Consider the following 11962-nt stretch of genomic DNA (forward strand, 5'->3'; position numbering starts at 1 on the left):
CAATTTAAGTCTTGCCACAGATTCTCAATTTGATTTAGGTCTGGACTTTGGGCCATTATAACACATGAATTTTCTTTGATCTAAACCATTCCTTAGTAGCTCTGGCTGTATGTTTAGGGTGGTTGTCCTGCTGGAAGGTAAACCTCCGCCCCAGTCTCAAGTCTTTTGCAGACTCTTAACAAGTTTTCTTCAAAGATTACCCTGTATTTGGCTCCATCCCTCTTCCCATCAACTCTGACCAGCTTCCCTGTCCCTGCTGAAGAAAAGCATCCCCACAACATGATGCTGCCACCACCATGTCTGACTTAGGGATGAGCCGAACACCCCCCTGTTCGGTTCGCACCAGAACCTTCGAACGGACCGAACGTTCGTGCGAACATTTAAAACCCCATTGACGTCTATGGGACTCGAACGTTCGAATTCAAAAGTGCTAATTTTAAAGCCTAATATGCAAGTTATTGTCGTAAAACGTCTGAGAACCCGGGTCTTGCCCCAGGGAACATGTATCAATGGAAAAAAGTAAAAAAACGGTAGTTTTTTCAGGAGCAGGATTCCTGAAAAACTTTTTTTTCCATTGATACATGTTCCCTCGGGCAAGACCCAGGTTCTCAAAGACGTTTTCACAGGCAAACTATAGACACCCAGCAGGTACAATATTTAAAGGAATTTTTCATTATATTTTATTTTTTTATTTAAGCATCATTAAAATCACTGCTCCTGCATATTCTACCTGCTGGGTGTCTATAGTACCTGCTTGGGTGTCTATAGTATGCCTGTGATAATGTCTTTAAATAGCACAATCACCTGCCTGCCAGTAAATTAGGAAGAACTGATCTAGATAAGCTATACAGTGTATAAATATATGTACAACACCTGGGATGTATATATATCCTCTACACACTGTAACATTAACTGACTAGCGTGCCTGCCTGCTCTATCTTCCCTGCAAAAAAATGACACTCTCTCTGTTAACTGCCGCAACACACTACACAAGGCCGCCCTGCAGGCGGCCTTTTATAGTGTGGGGCGTGTACTAAACCCCCTGAGCCATAATTGGTCAAAGCCACCCTGTCTTTGGCCAATTATGGCTCTCAGTTTTTTACACGCTGTGATTGGCCAAGCATGCGGGTCATAGTGCATGCTTGGCCAATCATCAGCACGCAATGCCGCAGTGAATTATGGGCCGTGGCGCGTCACTCGAATTTGGTGCGAACGACCCGTTTTGTTCGTATTTCGACGAACGATCGAACATACAATGTTCGAGTCGAACATACGTTCGACTCGAACACGAAGCTCATCCCTAGTCTGACTGTGGGGATGGTGTGTTCAGGGTGATGTGCAGTGTTCGTTTTAGGTTAAGTAACATTTTGGTCTCATCTGACCAGGGCACCTTCTCCTACATGTTTGCTGTGTCCTCCACATTCCCTTTCGCAAACTCCAAACAGGACTTCTTATGGGTTTCTTTCAACAATGGCTTTCTTTTTGCCACTGTTTCATAAATGCCAGATTTGTGGAGTGCATGACTAATAGTTGTCCTGTGGACAGATTCTCCCGTCTGAGCTGTGGATCTCTGGAGCTCCTCCAGCGTTACCATGGGCCTCTTGGCTGCTTCACTGATTAATGCTCTCATTGCCCTGCCTGTCAGTTTAGGTGGATGGCCATGTCTTGGTAGGTTTGCAGTTGTGCCATACTCTCCATTTTCGGATGATGAATTGAACAGTGCTCCGTGAGATGTTCAAAAAGTTGGGATATTTTTTTTTTTTTTTAGAACCTAACCCGGCTTGAAACTTCCCCACAATTTTTATCCCTGACCTGTCTGGTGTGTTACTTGGCCTTCATGATACGGTTTGTTCGCTATGGTTCTCTAACAAACCTCTAAGGGCCTCCCAAGAACAGCTGTATTTATACTGAGATTAAATTGCACACACACGGGTGGACTTTATTTACGAATTAGGTGACTTCTGAAGGCAATTGGTTCCACTAGATTTTAGTTAGGGGTATCAGAGTAAAGGGGCTGAATGCAAATGCATTCTGCACTTTTCAGATATTTATTTGTAAAAAAAAATGAACCATTTATCATTTTCCTTTCACTTTACAATTGTGTGCCACCTTGTGTTGGTCGATCACGTAAAATCCCAATAAAATACATTTACGTTTTTTGGTTGTAACATAACAACATTTGGAGAATTTCAATGGGTATGAATACTTTTTCATGGCACTGTATGTGAACTCTTACTTTGTAAGATAACTTATTCAGTTTAAATTAGAAAAGAAAGGCAAAAGGTTTGTGTATACACACACACACACACACACACACACACACACACACAAAAGTGAATACACCACTCACATTTTTGTAACTATTTTATTATATCTTCATGCGACACTTTTTTACAATGTAAAGTAGTGAGTGTACAGCTTGTATAACAGTGTAAGTTTGCTGTCCCCTCAAAATAACTCAACACAGCCATTAATGTCTAAACCGCTGGCAGCAAAAGTGAGTACACCCCTAAGTGAAAATGTCCAAATTGGGCCCAATTAGCCATTTTCCTTCCCCGGTGTCATGTGACTCGTTAGTGTTACGAGGTAACAGGTGTGAATGGAGAGCAGGTGTGTTAAATTTGGTGTCATCGCTCTCACACTCTCATACTGGTCACTGGAAGACTGAAGTTCAACATGGCACCTCATGGCAAAGAACTCTGAGGATCTGAAAAAAATAATAATTGCTCTACATAAAGATGGCCTAGGCTATAAGAAGATTGCCAAGACCCTGAAACAGAGCTGCAGTACAGTGGCCAAGACGATACAGTGGTTAAACAGGACAGGTTCCACTCAGAACAGGCCTCGCCATAGTTGACCTAAGTAGTTGAGTGGACCTGCTCAGCGTCCTATCCAGAGGTTGTCTTTGGGATATGGACGTATGAATGCTGCCAGCATTGCTGCAGAGGTTGAAGGGGTGGGGGTCAGCATGTCAGTGCTCAGACCATACGCTACACACTGCATTAAATTGGTCTGCATGGCTGTCGTCACAGAAGGAATGAGGATGATAATGTAGCGCTACATATGAGTCATGATAACACTATGTGTACCCATTAGGGTGTGACCATATAGTATGTTAGAAAAAAATTCTACGCAATAAATATCCAGCAAAGTGAACAAAAACTTGAAAAACAATCAACAAAATTTCAAATATAATCAAAATTAGGAAATATAGTGTCCATCATAAATAAATATAATCAAAAAGATGTCATTAGATGGAAGAAAACATCCCAATGGGAAATCTGCAGATGAATGATGAAATACATATGCGCTTACCAGAGGCGTTGGGCCCGACTGTCATACAACAACAGATCGATCGAGCTTAGGGTGTCCCAAACGGCTGTTCCACAAATGTGTCAACGAGAATCCAATGAATGATGGATTGGCGACCAAACCAAAAAGGACGGATAGACCCGATGTTCCTCAGCCACAGATTACTCTGATATGGTAGACCCGGCTAAGTTGTTGATATGGCAATCATAGGGATCCACAGACATCTATGTGTGCCTGATTCAGGCAAGCTGCAACCCTGATAAGGGCGTTAAAACTGGAGAGAACTCAAACGTATCTTCCACAAATTCATGAAGAAAAAAATAGGGGGCTCCAATGGTGTAGGTCAAAAGGAGGTTTTAATAATAAAAACTAGCATACATGATAAAGTGATCACAGTTCATAAATTCTTAAAAGCAATATGGGGAGCAAAATGCAAAGTCGAAACATTTCGTTCCAATACAGACGTCAACAGGGGCATGTCTTTTATAAAGATGATGCACAAGAAAGCCCGCAAACCGTTTTCTGAAGACCAGAGGCGTAACTAGAACCTTCAGTGCAAGAAACCATGGAAAGCCCCCCGACCTGCGGCCAGGGCCTTTCCCACTGATCCCGGGGGCAGCAGGACCTGGATAGGAGGGGGAACAAATCCTCTTTATTTTATCTGTCTATCAGAGGGAAAGGAGGAGAAGCAGACTTTTGGTGGCGGCAGGAGAAAAATGGAGGGGATTTGTTCCTCTAAATGCCCCCCATCCAGGTGTTTAGGGGCAACGTGCACTATTGCAATTGTGACCCCTGTAGTTGCGCCCCTGGGATGAGTGGTGGCGGGGGATAGGATCGTTTGGGGAGGAATAGGCTCGGTGGCATCGGCGGCTGTGGTGGGGATGGAATCAGTGTCAGCATTGGGGGGGGGGGGGAATCGGTGGCGCCTGGGATCAGTGGCAGTAGTGGTGGTGGGGTGGGCATCAGTGGCAGTAGTGGTGGTGGGGTGGGCATCAGTGGCAGTGATGTGGGTGCATCAGTGGCAGTAGTGGTGGTGATATCAGTGGCAGTAGTGATGGTGATGTGGGGGTATCAGTGGTGGTGTGGGCATCAGTGGCAGTAGTGGTGGTGATGTGGGGGGAGGGGTCAGTGGCAGTGTTGATTTAAAGGGATGGGTGCCACCCACTTGCAGATCTCCTTGCTAGGTCTTCCTTGGGTGAGCAGAGAGGATGGGTGGGGCCTGTGAGTACCAGTTTGTGCAGGCGGAGTCTGAGAAGATGGGCAGTGCGGGAGGAGAGGACGGGCGGAGCCGGCGGGTACTGTGCCGTGAGTGCAGGTGTAGAGGATGGGCAGAGAGGGCGGAAATTGTAGTGTGCTCGCAAGTGCGGGCGGGTAAATGACCAATGTACTATCTCCCGGGTGGCGGCGGGCCCCCCCTACAGTGGCGGAACCAAGGGGCCCGGTCGCAAGTGCGACTGGTGTGACCCTGATAATTCCGCCACTGCTGAAGACAAGCAGACTAAGGACATGGATTACTGGAACCCATGTCCTGTGGTTTGACGAGTCCAAGATAAGCTTGTTTGGTTTAGATGGTTTCATGCGTGTGTGGTGGCAACCAGGTGAGGAGTACAAAGACGAGCGTGTCTTGCTTACAGTCAAACATGGTGGTGGGCGTGTCATGGTCTGGGGCTGCATGGGTGCTACTGCCACTGGGGAGCTACAGTTCATTGAGGGAACCATGAATGCCAACATGTACTGTGACATACTGAAGCAGAGCATAATCTCCTTCCTTCAGAGACTTTGCCGCAGGGCAATATTCCAACATAATATTGACCCCAAACACACCTCCAACACAACCACTGCCTTGCTAAAGAAGCTGAGGGTAAAGGTGATGGACTGGCCAAGCATGTCTCCATACCTAAACCCTATTGGGCATCTGTGGGCCGTCCTCAAACGGAAAGTGGTGGAGCGCAAGGTCTCTAACATCCGTGATGTCATCATGGAGTAGTGGAAGAGGACTCCAGTGGCAACCTGTGAAGCTCTGGTGAACTCCATACCAAACAGGGGTAAGGCAGTGCTGGAAAAAAATAGGGGCCACACAAAATATTGACAATTTGGGCCCAATTTGGACTCATTTTTGTTGCCAGCAGTTTAGACATTAATGGCTGTGTGTTGAGCTATTTTGAGGAGACAGCAAATGTACACTGTTATACAAGCTGTGCACTCACTACTTTACGTTGTAGCAAAGAGTAATTTCTTCAGTGTTGTCACATGAAAAGATAACACTTTTGTGAGATACTGTGTGTGAAAAAATATATATATATATATATATATATATATATATATATATATATATGATATGTGTATATAGCCTTCTTTTACTTTTTTTTTTATTTAAATGTTCTGTTCACAGCTGCATAAGGGGCTTATAGGGTGAGGGGTTGGAGAACAGCAGTACACTGGTTTTCCCAGTGAATGACTGTGCAGGGGGGCGTGTCAGCACATGTTTGACTATTGGAGGATGGGCAGCCTAATCTCCCAGCACAATTAGAAAACTGATCATGCTAAGATGAATGTAATCTCATGCCTAGAATGGTCAGTTTGAAATGGGAAAGTAGGGGGACTGGCAGGATCACTAGGAAGTTCACACAAAGCAAGTAATACAAAGTACATGGTACAACAGACACATATATGACCATAAGAAAGTCTAAAAAAATGCATTTATTTATGTCTTTTGGGGATATTTTATGCATTTTTAAATCGAATGCTCATGACAGCTTGTTGGCAGTTTAATGAAGCAATAACCACTTGAGCAGGGCTTGACAAATTTGCTTGGAATCTAGGAGCCAGCTAAAAAAGTTAGGAGCCAGGAACGCGCCCCGTCCCGCCAAGCTCATGTGCAGAAGTGAACGCATACATGAGTTCAGACGCCATTCATCTGAAATCTGTGTTCAAACCACAAATGTGAGGTATCGCCGTGATTGGTAGAGCGAGAGCAATAGTTCTAGCCCTAGACCTCCTCTGTAACTCAAAACATGCAACCTGTAGATTTTTTTTAAACGTCGCCTATGGAGATTTTAAAGGGTAAAAGTTTGCTGCCATTCCACGAGCTTAACATGTTGGGTATCAATTTACTTGGCGTAACATTATCTTTCACAATATAAAACACATTTTTTGGCTAACTTTACTGTGGTCTTATTTTTTTATTAAAAAAAAGTGTATTTTTTCCCAAAAAAGTGCGCTTGTAAGACCGCTGCGCAAATACGGTGTGACAAAATGTATTGCAATGACCACCATTTTATTCTCTAGGGTGTTTGAATAAAAAAAATATATAATGTTTGGGGGTTCTAAGTAAAGGGAAGGAGACGGGCAGGGGAAGCTCTATTAGCATTGCTGGTTGTCTTGTCATACCAACTGCCACCACAAGAGGGCACCAGATTCCAGAATGAAGCATAGGACTGCAGAAGGCCGCAAAGCCGCGGCCTCAATTACCGGCTGGCGTGGCCCAACACAATCGCGCAGGGGGGAGCACGGAGACAGGATACCCCAGCTGTGCCGCCCCAGATGCCAGGTCGCCAATTCTAGTCGCAAATGCAACCTGGCGCCCAGGGTTTGTTGAGCCCTGCACTTGAGTCTCTGTAGAGACCTACTCCTACCACCACCCACTCATTGTAAATCAGATAATCATCACTGGAATCTTAATTGAGATCTACATCCCCTCCCCTCCCCTCCCCTGCAGGGCAGAGGAGTGAGTCATTACTGTAGTCTCAGTACAGATATACCTCTCTTGTCCACCTGTGCAGAACGAAGGAATCACCATGTAAATGTTTACCTGGTGCATATTTAGAAATCTGGCATGTTCTCCACTATGGCATTAATTACATGGAATCCTTTGGGAGCATCCGGGTTCTATGTAGAACCATACAAAATATAGTCTTCTGACACATCAAAACCTTTGTAGAAATATGATTTTGGTTCAGCCTTTTGTGCTTACTCTTTAAATCACATGATGCATATTCTAACTTAAACTAGTGAAACCAAAATCTTTCAAACATTTTAGTGTTTTTTAAGACCGATTTTCATTTGTTTTGTTTAAAATTAGTTTCCGCAGGTCTGGTCCTTCGAGACATGAGGGTCGTGGCTCTAGAGGAAGGGAAGAATTCTTTAATTCAGATGAATTTGGTCCTGATGACAACTATGATATGAAGGATGAACCTGGTAGAGGGCGGGATTCTGTTAGAGGTCGCGGTCGAGGTTCTCAGAGAGGTTAGTTGTCACCTCGTATGTAAGCTGTTTTGTGAACCATTACTGTAGATGTAATTTGGTTGGTGGACAGCTAGTACAGTTGATACCTTTTGTCACCTGTCTTTTTCAACCAGAAGCAAGAAAAGGACTTCTACCCACCCCAGATCGGTTTCCGGTTTCAGATCGGGGGCCTAATACCCAGTCTCGAGAGCAAAGCAGAGATGAGGGTAAGGATTTTACTGTTTCTCTATCTTTAGAGAAGACCTTGGTTTTTCTTATTTTATTTTTTTCTGTCATGAACAAGATATCCTCACTTTACCTTGTAATGCATACAAAACCATAAAAAGGGTTTGGGTTTATTTTATAGTAAGTGTAAATATTTTTTTGGTTTGGTATCTGATAATTTTTTTTTTTTTTTTTTTATAAATACATTTATACAGTAGTCATTGTGACATTCGCTGCATACAAACCTTCCCAAGAAATGTGTTTTTGTTATAGAGTTATTCATCACTTTTGAATGTCACATTCCTTGCTTTATAAAATATAACCACTAGACTAAATGGAATGTTCTATATAGTTGCCTTAAGGTTGGCTTTAATCCATTAAAAAAACACCCAAGAAGTGATCTTGCCTTCTGAAGGGATGCTATCTGTTCAAAACGAATATGGTATACTGATATAAGCACTGTTGAAGTAGAATGCTCCATGCATTTGTTATAGGCACATAATTTATTCTCTTTTGTATTTACAACTTACACTATCTGAAAAAAACTTTTAGGTAAGCTTATCTTGTATATGTACATTCTTGTTTTCTCCAATCAGGTCCAGATCACTTTCAGGACAGTCCTCAGCAGGACATTCCAACCCCAGAAAGTCACTCTCCAGCCAGCAGGGAGCGTTCATCTTCTTTACAAGGCATGGACATGGCTTCTCTACCACCACGCAAAAGACCTTGGCATGATGGGCCTGGAACCCCTGATCCTAGAGATATGGATGCGATGGGAGGCCCAGGAGACGACCCTGGGAAAGGTAGACATGATTTCTACAGAATGAGAAGTTGTTTGTGAACTACTAAGAAAAAAGATCTCGAAGTCTGTAGAGGATTGTCTGTTTATTTTCAGTCAAAATGTTAAAGGACAAGTAGGGCCAAAGCTTTTTTGGCTCTACTTCTCCTGGGGATCACAGACGTGCAGTTTGTTCTGCACTACTGTAACCTGTATTCAGTTGAGCAAGGCTCAGGAAAGATCTTGACTTTTTTTTTTTTAACAAGAATTTTTTCTCAGATCTTTACAGTACAAGCGATGCAAATACACAATTCGTCACATGAACAATTTTATACAAATTGACATAGAAAACATTATTGATATCTATAGGATAGATGGAATCAAAATCCTTATATTAAATATTAGTACAGCAGGTAGATATTCCAGCACAATTACCCAGGAAGGTCGGGCGGGGGCAATAAAAAAAAAAAGAAGAGTGGGAGGAAAGAATCTTGACTTTACATTTGCGATTCACCTAGATGCCTGGACCAGCAGCTTTCTCAGTGCTGCTGGGAGACTAGGCCAGCTGCTCCCGCCCCCTTCACAGCCCAGCGCTCCAGTGAGTGCTGGAGGGGCAGAGCTAGGGAGCCACTCATAGAAGATCGAGAACTGTACAATTGGCGGTCTTTGATTGCTCAGTTCTTGGTTTTAGAAGCAGTGGGGGACAGATGCAGCTAGGATCGGTGCTGCATCCACCTAGGTGAGTATAGGTGTTTTTGGAATCCCAAACATCTCTTTTAATATTTAGAGACAAATGAGTGTGGTTTTCCACAGAACCTAGACGTGCACTGTCTATTTTTAGAAGTTTTACTTTTTATTAGATGTTAAATGTGTGATAAATTCACTTTAAAGCAGCGCTTTTCAAATCCTGTGCTCGGGACCCATTTACAGGCCAGATTTTAAGTATGACCTTGGGGAGATGCAGGCTAGAATACTGCAATCACTGAGCAGCAAATGATATCACCTGTGATTTATTTAATTTATGTTGAAAACCAGGTACTAATCAGTCTTAATGGCATCATGGGCCCCTGGGCAAAGTAATGCTCTGGGGCCCCTACAATGACGACAGTGCAGGTAAAGACATTAAGTAGGTAGGAGGCAGACTGCCTCCCCTTTGCCTCTATCACTCTCAGTGCCATCACGGGGCCCCCAATTTCAGGGCAGTGTGGGCTCAAGGACCAGCTTGCTTTGGGAAATGTGCAGGGGCCCCTGGGCAGTGCCCAGATGTGCCCTCTCATTAAGACAGCCCTGCTGTTAGTGGGTTCTGAGGACAGGAGTTGAGAACCACTGCTTTAAAGGGTACCACAAGGTTTATTATCCAAAAAGCTTTGCACTTTGACTTTATTATCAAGGTCCTGAGTTCTGAGATAAGCCCCTTCCCCTCCTACCTGACCCCATCTTATAAAAGCACACTTGATGGCCATGGAAGTCAGACTTCTAGTAACAAAGTTCAACTAAGGTGAAGATAGCAAGGTTTTCTGGCTGATTAATGTAATAGACACCATTGTACTTTGTAAATAATGAAGATTATCTGATTATCCCCCCATCTATTTCTGTGATTATGGTGTTTGGTATTTAAAAATATGATTTTTCTCTTTTTTAACGCAAAGTAACCGAACACATCTAAAACCATAAAGTGTCTAGATATTCACTCTCTTTCTCCTGCCTCTTGTTTTTATACCAAACAGCCCGTGAAATGTCTGGACCTCCACCACGGTCACAAAGACTAAGCCGTTCCAGCTCCCAAGAACATGAGGAGAGTTCCACAAGGGGTTCTCGGGGAAATTGGGGCCGAGGAGGATCTGGATCTAACAGCAGTATAAGCTCTAGTCAGTGGAGAGGAGGCTCTCGGGGGAGTGGAAGTAGCAGCGGAGGTGGGAGGAGTCGATAAAGAGTCCATATTGGACCAAACATAACAGGACTTTTAAGGATGGCAGTGACATCCGTGCTGAAGAGGATTGTGCTTGTGACTATAACTATATTCATTGCTGGAACACTGGAAACAACATAGAACTCCAGGGAAAGAAGCAATCAACCATATTTGTTTTTCTTGTTTTTGTTTTAAGTCCTTTTCCATCAGTGCTAAGGTCCTCGCAGCTGTCACTTCCTGCCCTTTCTTCCTTCAAAAACTGGGAGAAAAAAAAAAAAACTGCAAAAGTTTGTACAGTTTGTCAGTTAAATAGATGTTACGTTTTGTTTTGTAAGAAATGCAGAATGTAAAAGTTCTCAACAAATAATGGAAACATTCTTCTTGTTTTACTTCCTTTTTGTTAAACAATATCTTGTTAATATGTATGTTAAAGTATCTTTTGATTATGATGCTCCCCTAAGCGAATTGTAGGCATGAGGTGATAGTCGCCCTTTTTGGCCACTGTGTGTGGGGGGACAATTGATCAGACACATTAGTAGACTTGTCTTTCATCCCCCAATTGTACACTACAGGACACAGACGGAGTATGTATAGGCTGGTACCTTCAGGTGATTGATATCGCACTACCCCACTCAATGAGTCCTCAGTTTTTTGCTAAGCTTATGGACCACTTCTCCCGGAGAAATTATTCTTAACCTTACTAGTTTATTTTTTCTTCGGATTCTTCAATCAACTCTTTAGTCTTCTAGTGCAACCTCTGTAAAAAACATTGAGAACAGTCCCTGTGCCCCCATGCTGTGGAGACAGCCTGTAATGTTGCTTCAAGTACTGCATCCTGCAGGGGCGCACACATTGGCACTTTGTGCAATGCTTTAGCTGCAGGGTGCTAGACAAGTCCAGAATTATAGTCCATCCCTATGAAACCCAGACCCTGAATACCTAAGACAGTGCAGCCTTCGTGGCCTGGCTGCAAACAGGCAGCGGCACGGGGGTTGGAAACCTTCATCTAGATAATCATCTTGTGAAGGACTACTTCTCTCCCTGCCAGTTATCTGGAAACATCCACACAACAATTAAGATTCTTCAAGTTTTTGGTTTGGTGATCAACTTCCAAAAGTCTGCTCTCAACCTTCACTTTACTTGGCATACTTAAGTTTAATCCTGGACACATCCCAAGCAAAAGTTTTCCTTCCAGAGTAGAATCTACTCTCTCACAACTAATGCTTGGCTCATGAGATAAGAGACGCGCTCTGTGAAATTCTGCATGAAAGTTCTGGGTCTCATAGTTGTCTCTTTTTTTAAGGTTGTTCCATTTGCTTACTTTCCTTCTCCAACACAAGATCTTGTTGGCATGGGACAATGAGGCTCTTTCTCTCAACCTACCTATAATGCTGTCCAGCCAAGCAAGGAGTTCCCTGCTCTAGTTTGGCGAATCGCCATCCTAGCCTTTAATAATAGGTAAGTCGTTCCTTCCATATCACTGGAAAGTAATTACGACAAATGCCAATCTTTCA

The 11962-nt window shown here is 43.4% G+C and overlaps 1 protein-coding gene across 3 annotated transcripts in view; it reads left to right on the top strand.

Moving 5' to 3' along the window:
- The window catches only part of WDR33 (WD repeat domain 33), a 162431-nt gene extending 150681 nt beyond the window's left edge, over positions 1–11750 (top strand). For all 3 annotated transcript variants that reach the window (XM_040348866.1, XM_040348865.1, XM_040348867.1), the window contains 4 exons: positions 7394–7557; positions 7671–7763; positions 8358–8564; positions 10267–11750. In XM_040348866.1, the coding sequence (XP_040204800.1) occupies positions 7394–7557; positions 7671–7763; positions 8358–8564; positions 10267–10469 (667 nt within the window). In that variant the 3' untranslated portion in view covers positions 10470–11750. The remainder of the gene's footprint in view (positions 1–7393; positions 7558–7670; positions 7764–8357; positions 8565–10266) is intronic.
- The last annotated feature ends 212 nt before the right edge of the window (positions 11751–11962 follow it).

The sequence above is a fragment of the Rana temporaria genome, chromosome 4, assembly GCF_905171775.1.
Source record: "Rana temporaria chromosome 4, aRanTem1.1, whole genome shotgun sequence".
In the NCBI taxonomy this organism is placed as follows: domain Eukaryota; kingdom Metazoa; phylum Chordata; class Amphibia; order Anura; family Ranidae; genus Rana; species Rana temporaria.